This window comes from Quercus robur, chromosome 4 (genome assembly GCF_932294415.1).
Source record: "Quercus robur chromosome 4, dhQueRobu3.1, whole genome shotgun sequence".
NCBI lineage: Eukaryota > Viridiplantae > Streptophyta > Magnoliopsida > Fagales > Fagaceae > Quercus > Quercus robur.
In genome coordinates, this window is record NC_065537.1 from 48652670 (window position 1) to 48666012 (window position 13343).

Consider the following 13343-nt stretch of genomic DNA (forward strand, 5'->3'; position numbering starts at 1 on the left):
AAGGAAGAAAACTCAAAAATATCTAAAGGAAAACTGCTACCACCGCATTAAATGCACTACAGCTACTTTTCTGGCCGCATTTTTGTGGAGAAGACCTCTGAACAGTGCTATCTTGGCAAACGCAACTCACAGAAAGCCAAAGAAGGTGTCTGATGGGACAAGTACTCAAGTAAGGGCTCAGATGATCAACAAGTGTAGAATCAAGATGGTCCAGAGAGGGCTATATAACGTGAAAGACCCTTCATGGAGGAAAAAAAAATTGTGAACAACTCTATAATAAAGCTTTAAGAGTAAACATTTAAGAATTAGTATCCTCGGACCAATCCGAGAACGTTATTCCTTAATAAACTTCTGTTATCTTTCTCTTTTTAGCATCAAAACCTGTTTTTCTGTTATCTGATTCATGAGAGCCTAGTTTTCCAACCCATTCTCTACAAATTTATTGTTTTGGGCTGTTTTGGGCTAAAGTCCATATACCCATTGGGCTAGAAGTCCAAATCAGGTCCTTACACACATAATTCAGGTGACTTTGGGTACATGGCTCTCAAATTGGATATGAGTAAGACCTATAATAGGGTGAAATAGTCATTTTTGGAAGACCTTATGCGAAATATGGGGTTCAATGAGAGGTGGATTGGGTTGGTTATGGTCTGCATTAAAATTATTTCTTACTCCATCCTCATCAATGGTGAGCCAAAAGGTTTGATCCATCCTACTAGAGCTATTAGGCAAGGGGATCCACTATCTCCTCAGAGCATTCTTATCAAAAATGCTAAATGCTAAATTTTAACAGCAAATTTGTAAAAAGAACACTCCATCAAGAATGCTAAATGCTATTACTTTTAACATCTAGCTACAATGGATTGTTATTTCTAGTAGCCCACTGTAGCAAGATGAAAAAAAAAAAAAAAAAAAAAAAAAAAAAAAAAAAAAAAAAAAACTATTTGTTTAATACTTGTAACCCTAGTTGTCTTCCTTATCTACTTCAAGGAAATTAATAGTCTCTCTGTCAGGAGGTTCTAAGTGTAAATTTGATTGTGCAATGAGGCTCTGTGTTTACTGTCTAGTGACTAATGATTAATTACCATACACCAATTTGTCCCTATTTAGAAAGCAACACATTCAATTCAGCAAAAATCAAGGGTTTGAAAAAAGAGATTTAATATATATTCGAGATCTGAGAAGTAATCATTGATTCATTACCAAACAGAGAGAAACAGAGAATCGTTTCTCACACGATCCACACCCCACAACTAACATTTTTTTTTTTTTGATATCACACGGTTCGCACCCCACAACTAACATGGTAGTTAATTCATCAAAAAAACATGGTAGTTAATTGAAAACATTAATAAATAAATAAAAAAGTATATTTAAATGAAGTGTTCAACGGAGGACGCCAGTAGCCTGAGTCTGTTTTGGGCGATCTGGATTTGAATCTAAAGTAAATGTCCCAAATGACAGAACCACCGATTCTCAACCGTCTTCCTTACGACATCGTTCTCAACATCCTGACAAGACTGCCGGTGAAATCAGTGATAAGATTAAGGTGCGTTTCAAAATCCTTGTACTCCTCAATCACCACTCCCTATTTCATCTCCACCCACCTTAATCACACCAAAAACAACATAAATCGTGACAATGCTTGTGTCATACACCTGCCCTACTCTTCTCGGCCTGCAATACCAGCCTGTACGGTCGCTTTGGACCGCTCGTTTGACACGATTTCTGAGATTCTAATTCCTTTTGATTTTCCTCATCCGCGTGCCCAAATAGTGGGTTCCTGCAATGGCTTGTTGTGTCTCGCTGATCTTGTTTACGGTAATGTTATATATTTGTGGAACCCCAGCGTTAGAAAATTCAAGAAGTTGCCCGATCCTTGCTTAGTAAACTCTAAGTATGTTAAAATGGGATTCGCTTATCATTCCGAGAATAATGACTACAAGGTTGTCAGGATTTTATCTCCTCCTTCGTCTGCACAGGTGGTTGAAGTGTACACATTAAGTTCGGGTTCATGGAGAAGGTTTGAAGTATCTTTGGGAGCCAATGGTGTCTACTACTACTTTAGAAGATCCCTTTTGCCAACCCCATTTGTCAGTGGAGCTTTACACTGGATAGCAGGTGAAGGAGAAGAGTATCCCAAAGACAGAATGATTGTGTCATTTGATGTCAATAGTGAGAAATTCAGAAAGCTAGCACTGCCCCCTGGTCATATTATCGATGCCAAAAACCTTGAAACACATATTTCATCATTCAAGGGGAAACTGGCTTTTATTAGAAGTGAATATCCTGGCCGTGTCTTCTCAATATGGGTGATGAGGGAGTATGGTGTGGTTGACTCTTGGACTAAACTTTTTGTTGTACCATTTCAAAAAATAACTCATTGCACTGCCTTTACCGAGTATGGTTCACTTCTGGTGTTTTCGTACATCTACACAAATAGAATCAAGTCTGGCCAAAAGTTTGTTTTAGTTGACATTGAAACTCTACAGGAGAAAAATGATCTTGGTATCCAAATATCTCTATCTGCAGCTACTTTCATGGAGAGTCTTGTTTTACTTGATGGAGCAAATGTTGTATCTTACTAAACAGTGGTATGGATGAACTGAAACCCCTGTTATTCCTTTTCCTTTCGTTGTAGGCGTGATAGTATTGCGAAAAGCTTCATATTTTATCCCATGTTTACATCATGCTTCTGTGACTATTATAAATTAGTATTTGAGATTTGTGTGTTAATGGTTGCTGCGTTATGGATGTTGTTATTCCTTTTTTTCTATTATAATAATTAGGTATTGAATAAAAAAATGTTGAAAAATGTGTAGTTCTTAAAAAAAGAATAAATAATGAATGAAGAAATAATATTAAAATGAGATAAAGAGTCTGTTGAAAAGTGTATTTGAAAAAGTGGGTAAATAAAAATAAAAATCACTGTTCATTTTCCAAACAGTACAAAAATTTGAAAATTCTGCTAGAGATGCTCTAACTATGCACAATCAGAGGCAGCCTATGCAAAGAAGATATGAACATTATGGATTCTACAGGACCCATAAAGTCTCTAGGTAGCATTTGCCTCCCTGTTAGCAGAATGGTCCTCAATTTTTCTTTTTGCTTTTTAGAATCAATGGTGTTCGAATTTATGTTGAGTGGTTTTGATGTGTTTCACCATCCGTATGCATTATCAAACCAATTCCTCATATTATATTTATTTGATGTTGTTTGTTGATTCTGAAATTGAAACCAACACTTTAACAATAAGATGCATGGATAGACTTTAGCGTAATTGGTTATTTATGCCCTCTTGGCTGTCGCATTATCTATTTTGTAATCAATCACTTCCATCCAAATTAGCTCCTTATTATACTGGTAACGGTGGACCAATTAACTAGTTAGTTCCTTTTTAAGTATTTTGATTTTTTTTCCTTTAAGACAACACTTTTGTCTTCACTCTTCAGTTAAAAATTCCCCCAATTTTGCATTCTGGTGTGGTTTATTTAAGGATGAGCATAGGAGAAAACAATGAGAGGACCTTGTGATGCAAATTAGCATATTGTTTGGGATTTTCTGTGGTAGTCACCTTCACTTGCTAGACTTCTACTTCAAGTTGCATGTAGAGATTAATCGAAAAGCACTTAATATAGGTACTTACAAGTGTTTCAGGCCCAGGTTTGCAATTGTAAATTTTGTTAATGAGTACATTCTTTATCTCTTTTTACATTGTGCAAATACAAAGCAACAAACAAACAATTTAAGTTATTTGAACAGGTCATGGAAGCTTTTAGTCATCGTATTTAGAGCTCTGCCTTTTGGATTTTAATTGTCTTGTCAAGGGTCCTGTTCTAGCAGATGCAAAGGTGCTTCTGTTGTCCTAGTAAAAGATTCTTCATTTTGAGAGTCAAGCCAATTCAGGTTTGTATGGCAGATCCCCCACTTATTGATGCTATTCAAAGTTAATACTACTATCTGTAGCTTGGTATCACTTATCAGTAGTCGATGTACAATCGAGTGACCTAGAATGTGTTTGATGTCACTTTTTGTCTCATCTTTAAGCAAGTAAGGTGGCCAAACGCACAATTTTATGCAATTTGTTACGTCCTGTCTTGTTGTGTGGCAATATAGTTGTGCACTAATGAATTAGCAATTTGTTATCCTGTGGTACAGATTAAGATGAAACCAAATGCTGAGAAAAACCGAATGTCATTTTGTAAACCCGAACTTGCACACCTAGTTTGGCAAACTACGCCTCATCACAAGCCTCTACCCACCAAGTAGTGTCACTATCAAATCCTAAACATTGTCATCATTCCAATTCATCACCCACCACAATTATGATTTATGTGCAAAACCAACAGAGTTTGATGTTCATAGTTTTTGAATTGGCATATTCAAGGGGCGCGTTGATCCGATTATATTCCCTATAACTAAATCGCTGTAATTTGGTTTAGCATTGATTTCGGTTCTTCTGCTTCTACAAAATTGATTTGTAACCCTATTAAAGGCCACAAATATATAAATTTGGTTTTGTTTGTGTCAATTTCGTCATGCAAATTAGGAATCAGCGTACCTTAACATGTATTTATCCCTCATCTTTCAAAAATAAATCAATTTTTTTAGATAAAACAACTTAATCATTTTAAGTTCATTTGATTTAGAACAAAATTAACTTATCTTCTAAGTTAAGAGAAAAAATTGACGCAATAATAATTAATTAATGAAATTGACACACACACATATAAATAAACTGATAAAATTGAAACCATCCATATTATCGGAGAACCAAAAGTGTAATTTGACCCAAGTTAAAATTTCCTATGGACTAAACCAAATAAAAAAAATTTCTTTCTTTCTTTTTTTACCTTTTTTTTCCTCTCTAGTTAGGTTAAGTCTGGTTACAACTCACAAGTATCTTTTTACATACCTTCCCCTTCCCACCCCCACCCTCTCTCTCTCTCTCTCTCTCTCTCTCTCTCTCTCTCTCACAAAAAAAAAAAAAACTATTTTTGTTATACTTGTAACCCTTATTGTCTTCCTTATCTACTTCAAGTAAATTAATAGTCTCCCTGTCATGAGGTTCTAAGTGTAAATTTGATTGTGCAATGAGGTTTTGTGTTTATTGTCTAGTGACTAAGGATTAATTACCATACACCAATTTGTCCCTATTTAGAAAGCAACACATTCAATTCAGCAAAAATAAAAATCAAGGGTTTGAAAAATGAGATTTACTATAAATTCAAGATCTGAGAAGTGATCATTGATTCATTATTGAACTGAGAGAAACAGAGAAAGTATTCTTACAATTACAATTACAAAGAGCCACCAAACGAAAAGATCCTCATGGATATACAAACAATTTGCCGAATCTGTCTCTCAATGTTCTTGAGTTGGAGCCTTTAAATTCATTGCTTGCATCGAGCATGTATGCATTAGGTGGATCATTTGTTGATGCTGCGAGTAGGGGTGTCCACGGGTCGGTCCGGGTCGGGTTTATGCCCAACCCGGAACCGACCCGACTTAGTCGGGTGGATTAAAATATGACCCGAAACCGACCCGAACGACTGGCTGGATTTTTCGGTTCGGGTCTTGTCGGTTTTGGGTTTCATTGTCGAGGCCGAAATCTGGCCGGATTCGGCGATATCTGGCCGAAATCTGGCCGGATCCGTCGAGATCTGGCCTAGATTTCGTCGGATAACGTCGAGATCTCGCCATATTTGATCTGGTATGCTGAATATTTCGCCGGAAACGTTAAAGGTATTGGAGATTTGGTCTGGGTTGCTTAATATTTCGCCAGAAACGTTTAAAGGTATCGGAGATTGGTTTGGGTTGCGTAATATTTCGCCAGAAACGTTAAAGGTATCGGTTCGGGTCGAGTTTCACGGGTTTTGAAATGCAAAACCGCCAACCGACCCGCCGGAGGTTGGGTTTGACAATTCGGAACCCGCGTCCGACCGCTGGAGTCGTCGGATCGAGTGGTGGCGGGTCGGAATCGGGCGGGTTGGCCGGGTTGAGCGGGTCACCGGGTCTCCTGGACACCCCTAGCTGCGAGGATGAGAAGTTGGTGAAGGAGAGAGGTGTGAGGGTTGTTGTTGGGTACAGCTTGGTGCATGTGAACAACAAGGCATGTAGATTGTTAGCTGGGGATAAGTCCAACCCACAACTAACATTTTTTTTGATACCACACGGTTCACACCCCACAACTAACATGGTAGTAAATTGAAAACATAAAGAAAGAATAAAGAAACATAAAAAAAATAATAAAAAAATATTTAAATGAAGTGGTAAAATAATAAAATTGTTGATATTGAATATATTATAAAGTGAGATATTAAAACTAAAAAAAGTAATTTTTTAAGATGTTAAATGCTATATTTTATAACTTTTTTTTTATGAGAATGCTCTTAGCACAGATAAATTATGACTATTTATTTATTTATAAAATTTTTTGTCCATTCGGCACTACAAAGGTAAAGCAACTCTACACTGCAGTACCGAAGTCTAAAGTAAAGCTCTATGTTCAACGGAGAACGCCAGTAGCCTGATTCTGTTTCGGGCGATCTGGATTTGATCTTCGAACTTCAACAACTAGCAGCCGATCTGAATCTGAATCTAAAGTAAATGTCCCAAATGACAGAACCACCGATTCTCAACCATCTTCCTTACGACATCGTTCTCAACATCCTGACAAGACTGCCGGTGAAATCAGTGATAAGATTAAGGTGCGTTTCAAAATCCTTGTACTCCTCAATCACCACTCCCTATTTCATCTCCACCCACCTCAATCACACCAAAAACAACATAAATCGTGACAATGCTTGTGTCATCCACCTGCCCTACTCTTCTCGGCCTACAACACCAGCCTGTACGGTCGCTTTGGGCCGCTCGTTTGATACGATTTCTGAGATTCGAATTCCTTTTGATTTTCCTCATCCGCGTGTCCAAATAGTGGGCTCCTGCAATGGCTTATTGTGTCTCGCTGATCTTGTTTACGGTAATGTTATATATTTGTGGAACCCCAGCGTTAGAAAATTCAAGAAGTTGCCCAATCCTTGCTTAGGAAACTCTAAGTTTGTTAAACTGGGATTCGCTTATCATTCCGAGAATAATGACTACAAGGTTGTCAGGATTTCATCTCCTCCTTCGTCTCCACAGGTGGTTGAAGTGTACACATTAAGTTCGGGTTCATGGAGAAGGTTTGAAGTATCTTTGGGAGCCAATGGTGTCTACTACTACTTTAGAAGATCCCTTTTGCCAACCCCATTGGTCAGTGGAGCTTTACACTGGATAGCAGTTACCACTGAAGGAGAAGAGTATCCCATAGACAGAATTATATCATTTGATGTCAATTGTGAGAAATTCAGAGAGCTAGCACTGCCCCATGGTCATATCGATGACAAAAACCTTGAAACACATCTTTCATCATTCAAGGGGAAACTGGCTTTTATTACAAGTGAACAACCTGGCTTTGTCTTCTCAATATGGGTGATGAGGGAGTATGGTGTGGTTGACTCTTGGACTAAACTTTTTGTTGTACCATTTCAAAGAATAGCTCATTGCACTGCCTTCACCGAGTATGGTTCACTTCTGATGTTTTCGTACAACAACATAAGTAGATTCAAGTATGAAGACAAGTTTGTTTTAATTGACATTGAAACTCTACAGGAGAAAAAGGATCTCGGTATCCAAATATCTCTATCTGCAGCTACTTTCGTGGAGAGTCTTGTTTTACTTGATGGAGCAAATGTTGTATCTTACTAAACGGTGGTATGGATGAACTGAAACCCTTGTTATTACTTTTCCTTTTGTTTAGGCGTGATAGTATTGCTAAAAGCTTCATATTTTATTCCATGTTTACATCATGCTTCTGTGACTATTATAAATTAGTATTTGAGATTTGTGTGTGAATGGTTGTTGCATTACGGATGTTGTTATTCCTTTCCTTTAGTAGTACTTGTCTAGCGAGCATGTTGCACTTCCAAGGTCATATGTCTTACTTCCCTGGTTCAAGCTGCATGGTCTTTGTTGTTTGTGTATTACATTTAACCTTAATATCAATTGGAAGGAGCTAATTTTTATGACATTGAGTCGGTTGTGCAATACGTGATCTTCCTATATCATCCTATCTCTGGCCTCTAAGAGATGTATCAAGGTGAGGAACACTATTTTACCATGCTTAGCTGGGTTCAATCACATGTTTGATGTCAGCGGATGTGGATTAACAAGTTTAGGAGCTGAAATGTTATGTTTCTGTTCATACTGTTGTGTTCTTTATTTGAAAGAAACATGTATGGTTTATACTACTAAGGGATTTGTTCACTAAACTTGTTTGGTTAATGACGAAAAACTTAAAGGCATATATATATATATATATATATATATATAGAGCTGTTAGGTTGTACAATTTCATAAAGTAGGTAAGTAAAGGCCATCTATTTTTTGATAAGTAGTAAGAAAAGGCCATCTACAATGACTCAAAAGAGGCTATTTAGTATAGCCTTTAATAAGAATCAAGTACAACGACTCAAAAAGAATCAAGTACACAGGTTGTATACTAGCTGAAGGTTATATAAGAGATCTAAAATTACAATGAACAATAAAATCAAATAAATTTGAAAAGAAAGTTTCCCTGAAGCTACCATCCACTCAAGCAAGGTCTTCAGAAAATTTGCTTTTAATTCTAAAGTTGGTTTCTTATTTGTTTGCATTGGCGAATCTTCATCATAGTCAAAGATTTTTTGAAGCAGAGCATTGTAGGGGGAGCAAGGGTTAGTGCCTTCCTTTTCTTAATTGTTGGATTCAATGACGGTTCATCTTGGTGGAGAGGATGGCGTGGTTTGGAGTTAAATGGAATATAGAAAGTTTGATGTCCACTCTTATTGTAGGGCTTTCAGAGCACCTATTGGAGCTGTGTTTCTGTGAAATCCAGTGGTGTCCTTTAATGTTCTTTGTGCAAGACTGCAGCTTTAGGAAAAATTTTAATTAGTAAAGAATATCCAAAGGTAGTGGAGAGAAAATATTGATAAGCTGTTGCTGTTTAGTTATAATTTGGTTATGGCTGCAAATGTTTCCTTGTTTCAGGTTTACTGGCTGCCTTAGTAGGTGGTTGAGATATTAGGATGGTAGGAAGGAAGGTGCAGAAGGCACAACAATAATGGTATTTGGAATGGTTATATCACTTTGCCTAAATGGTGTATTTTGTTAAAAGAAAAAACTGCACTTTTAAGGCTGTTGAGAATAGCTGAACCTTTTTTTTAAGGGGTCAAAGGCTCTTTGATAGGATGTCTGTCTTCGACCTTCCAGATGCTGTAATTTTGCTTGACAGTTCTTCTCAATATCTCCAGGGCACTAAAGTTTTACCCAAAGTTTTATAACTAAGAACAAAATTTTGTATGCATCCTCACTCTCTCCTTTTTGCACTGTTACAGTTGATGGATATGGTTTATGGGTATTGCTCAAAGCTTCTAAAAAGCTCAAAGATTTAACTCGCCAAGCCTCTTTTTAGATTTTAAACAAACCTACGTCTTATTTGTTGAAGCATCCCATATAATTTGTGCCTTAACTTCTAATTAACCCCTTTAACCACCTTATCTTAAAACTTTTGTTGCTTTCCTGAAAATTGCTGTGACTTGTTTCTGCACAATTTGTTAGACTTCTTTCCTATAAACCCTGCTATTATGTTCAAAATACAAGCTCTAACTCCTTTTACAATTCCAAGCTCTTAACTTATCGTTTATCCTTTCCTTAGTAACCAAATAAGAAATTGTAGGAAATTTCTGTATTCCTGTGCAATCTTCTTTGGCTGAAACATCTGGTTTTGATAACTCCAATAGTTTCATGAAACATACAGCAACTTCACTTAAAATTTTGGAAAATAAAAATTCTACTGTTCACAAAATAAACTAAGCCCCAGAATTGCCACCAATTCCTACCCCATGTTAATCACAACCCCCCCCTTTCAAACCTTTACTAACCTTTCTATTGACATTTTTACTCAGCAATTTGCTACCAATGAAACTATAATAATTAGCCCTAAACAGGCTACTCCCTACAGCCCTAACAAACCTTTCATTCACTGACTGTGCAATGTAACTTTTCTTTCATGTTAGAGCCTCTCCTAATCCTAAGTCAGTTTGTTATTGGAGTTGTTTATCCTTACTATATTTTGTAATGAAAACAGTATTTGTCCATTAAGTTACTCAAATTTGAATTGTATATGTACTTGATTGCCAATTGAATTACTTCTGCCAAAATGAAAATCAAGACTGACAACTGATTGCTTATTGGGTCGCCCTTAACCTATGCTTCTTGGAGCTTTTTTTTTTCCCTACCCCAAGTTTATATTATGCTTTTCTGCTGAGTACAGTGCACTGTTGTTTGATGGATGATGACCTAGAGTCCTGCCTTGTTATGGTCTTGTAGCTGAAATTTAAAATGGCTTCTCAGAATTTTAAAATTTAATAGTGAAACTAACCTAGTGTTCAAAAGAGGTGGGGTGAGTCTGTTTGGTCAAGCTGGTGGTACTCATGATCTAATGGTCTTGTATCATGAAAAAAGTGGATTGTCATATGCATACTAACATTAAGATGCCTAACTTCTATACTCTTGTTAATTAGCCACTCAAAATTTGTACATTAACCTTTAAAGATCTTAGTTCTTGTATAATAGCCCTAAAAAAAATTAGAATATAAGTGCTCCTATGAAGTGGCAGGTAACTAACTATGCACAATCAGAGGCAGCCTATGCAAAGAAGATATGAACAGTATGGATTCTGTTGGACCCATACAGTCACTAGGTAGCATTTGCCTTGCTTTTAGCATAATGGTCCTCAATTTTTCTTTTTGGCTTTTTAGAATCAATGGTGATCGAATTTATGTTGAGTAGTTTTGATGCGTTTCACCATCCATTTGCATTATCAAACCCAGTCCTCATATTATCTTTATTTGATGTGTTTTGTTGATTCTGAAATTGAAACCAACACTTTAACAATAAGATACACAGATAGACTTTAGCATAACTGGTTTTTTATGCCCTCTTGGCTTTGTCTCATTGTCTATTTTGTAATCAATCACTTCCATCCAAATTAGCTCCTTATTGTACTGGTAACGGTGGACCAATTAACTGGTTAGTTCCTTTTTAAGTTTTTTTTTTTTTTTTTAGACAACAATTGCGTCTTCAGTTAAAAATTCCCGCAATTTTGCTTTCTAGTGTGGTTTACTTAAGGATGAGCATAGGAGAAAACAATGAGAGGACCCTATGATGCAAATTAGCATATCGTTTGGGATTTTCTGTGGTAGTCACCTTCACTTGCTAGACTTCTACTTCAAGCTGCATGTAGAGATTAATCGAAAAGCACTTAATATGGGTAATATAGGTACTTACAAGTGTTTCAGGCCCAGGTTTGCAATTGTAAAATTTGTTAATTAGTACATTCTTTACCTCTTTTTACATTGTGCAAATACATAGCAACAAACAAACAATTTAAGTCATTTGGACAGGTCATGGAAGTCATTGTATTTAGAGGTCTGCCTTTTGGATTTTAATTGTCTTGTCGAGGGTCCTGTTCCAGCAGATGCAGAGGTGCTTCTGTTGTCCTAGTAAAAGGATTTTCCATTTTAAGAGTCAAGCCAATTCGAATTTGTATGGCAGATCCCCCAGCTATTCATGCTATTCAAAGTTAATACTATTATCAGAGTTTGGTATCACTTATTAGTCCTCAATGTACAATCGAGTGACCTAGAATGCGTTTGAAGTATGTCACTATTTGTCTCATCTTTAAGCAAGTTGGCCAAACGCACAATGTAACGCAATTTGTTACGTCTTGTCTTGTTGTGTGGCAATATACTTGTACACTAATGAATTAGCAAGTCTTTTAAGAAAAATGAATAATGGTAGGGGTGTCAATTCAGGTTAGCGTGTCGGGTTCGTGTCATGTCGAGGTAGAAGTATTCAACTAAATGGCTCAACCCTAACCCAACCCATTTAATAATCGTGTCATGATCCTTTAATCCTAACTCGACCTGTTAATAAGATGAGTTGACCTGACCCAACCCAACTCATTTGACATACTTAATAAACTAGTCGTGTTGGATTGACACGAATGTAACACAACTCATTTCAACCTACATAATATTAAATATAACATTCATCTAGAAATAATCTCTTTTACATCCCAAAAGCAGTACATACATTTCAAGTCTTCAACCCACATTCAAAATAATATAGTTCAACAAAAATATAACGTTCATCTAGAAATAAGTTTTTTACACTCCAAAAGAAGTGCATACACTTCAACCTAAATTCAAAATAACAAAGTTTAACAAAAATAAAATAACACAGTTCAACAAAAATATAATATCCTTGGAACTCGTCAAATGCTAAGTAGACTAATCCTAACTATGACCACGATTATCATCCATAGATTCTTTGTTAAAGTCTAAATTCATAACATCTTCCACAAGCTCATCCAATTTCATTTGTGCAAGTTCTATTGCCCCAAGAAAAAAAAAGTATTAGTAGTTCTAAGATCTGTAAAGTTTCAATTTCTAATTATATACCTTGTAAATTTTTGTAATTATTCACTTTTCTTTTTAATTTAAAATATATGTTGGATATAAAAGGTATTTGACAAATCTAAAATAAAATAAATATTTATTTGTTATACGAGTTAAACAGGTTGTGTTAAGTGAGTCATTTTGGGTTAACACAAATAAATTGGCATGTCAAACGTGTCTATTGCGAGTTACGCAGTTTGACCCGTTTATAACACGTTTCTTATCATGTCGCTTTTAGGTCAACCCGTTTATGACCCAAACTCATTAAAGTCCAACCCTAGATCACAGAAATGATCTTGAATTTTAAGTGTGATGCATTGTTATTTGGTGGTACAGATTAAGATGAAACCAAATACTGATAGAAAAACCGAATGTCATTTTGTAAACCTGAACTTGCACACCCAGCTTGGCAACTACGCCTCATCACAAGCCTCTACCCACCAAGTAGTGTCGCCATCAAATCCTAAGCATTGTCATCGTTCCAATTCATCACCCACCACAATTATGATTTATGTGCAAAACCAAAAGAGTTTTAGACTTTGGGCACTTTTTTCTGTAATTATCATAAAAACACAAGGGGGAGGGGGGTATGGCGTCTCTGGTAAGTTCATTTGCCTGGTGTAGAATTTTGTATCAAAAACAAACCATTTGATGTTCATAGTTTTTGAATTGTCATATTCAAGGGGCACTACTTGGTTCGGTTCGAGTTGATCCGATTATATTCCCTATAACTAAATCGCTGTAATTTGGTTTAGCATTGATTTCGGTTCTTCTGCTTCTACAAAATTGATTTGGAACCCT

The 13343-nt window shown here is 36.3% G+C and overlaps 1 protein-coding gene across 1 annotated transcript; it reads left to right on the forward strand.

Moving 5' to 3' along the window:
- The first annotated feature begins 1457 nt into the window (after window positions 1-1457).
- LOC126722077 (F-box protein CPR1-like) lies at window positions 1458-7896 on the forward strand. Its single transcript, XM_050425230.1, has 2 exons — window positions 1458-1946; window positions 7108-7896. Exons 1-2 carry the CDS (start codon window positions 1458-1460, stop codon window positions 7747-7749), a joined length of 1131 nt encoding a protein of 376 aa, XP_050281187.1. The 3' UTR covers window positions 7750-7896.
- Window positions 7897-13343: the final 5447 nt, after the last annotated feature.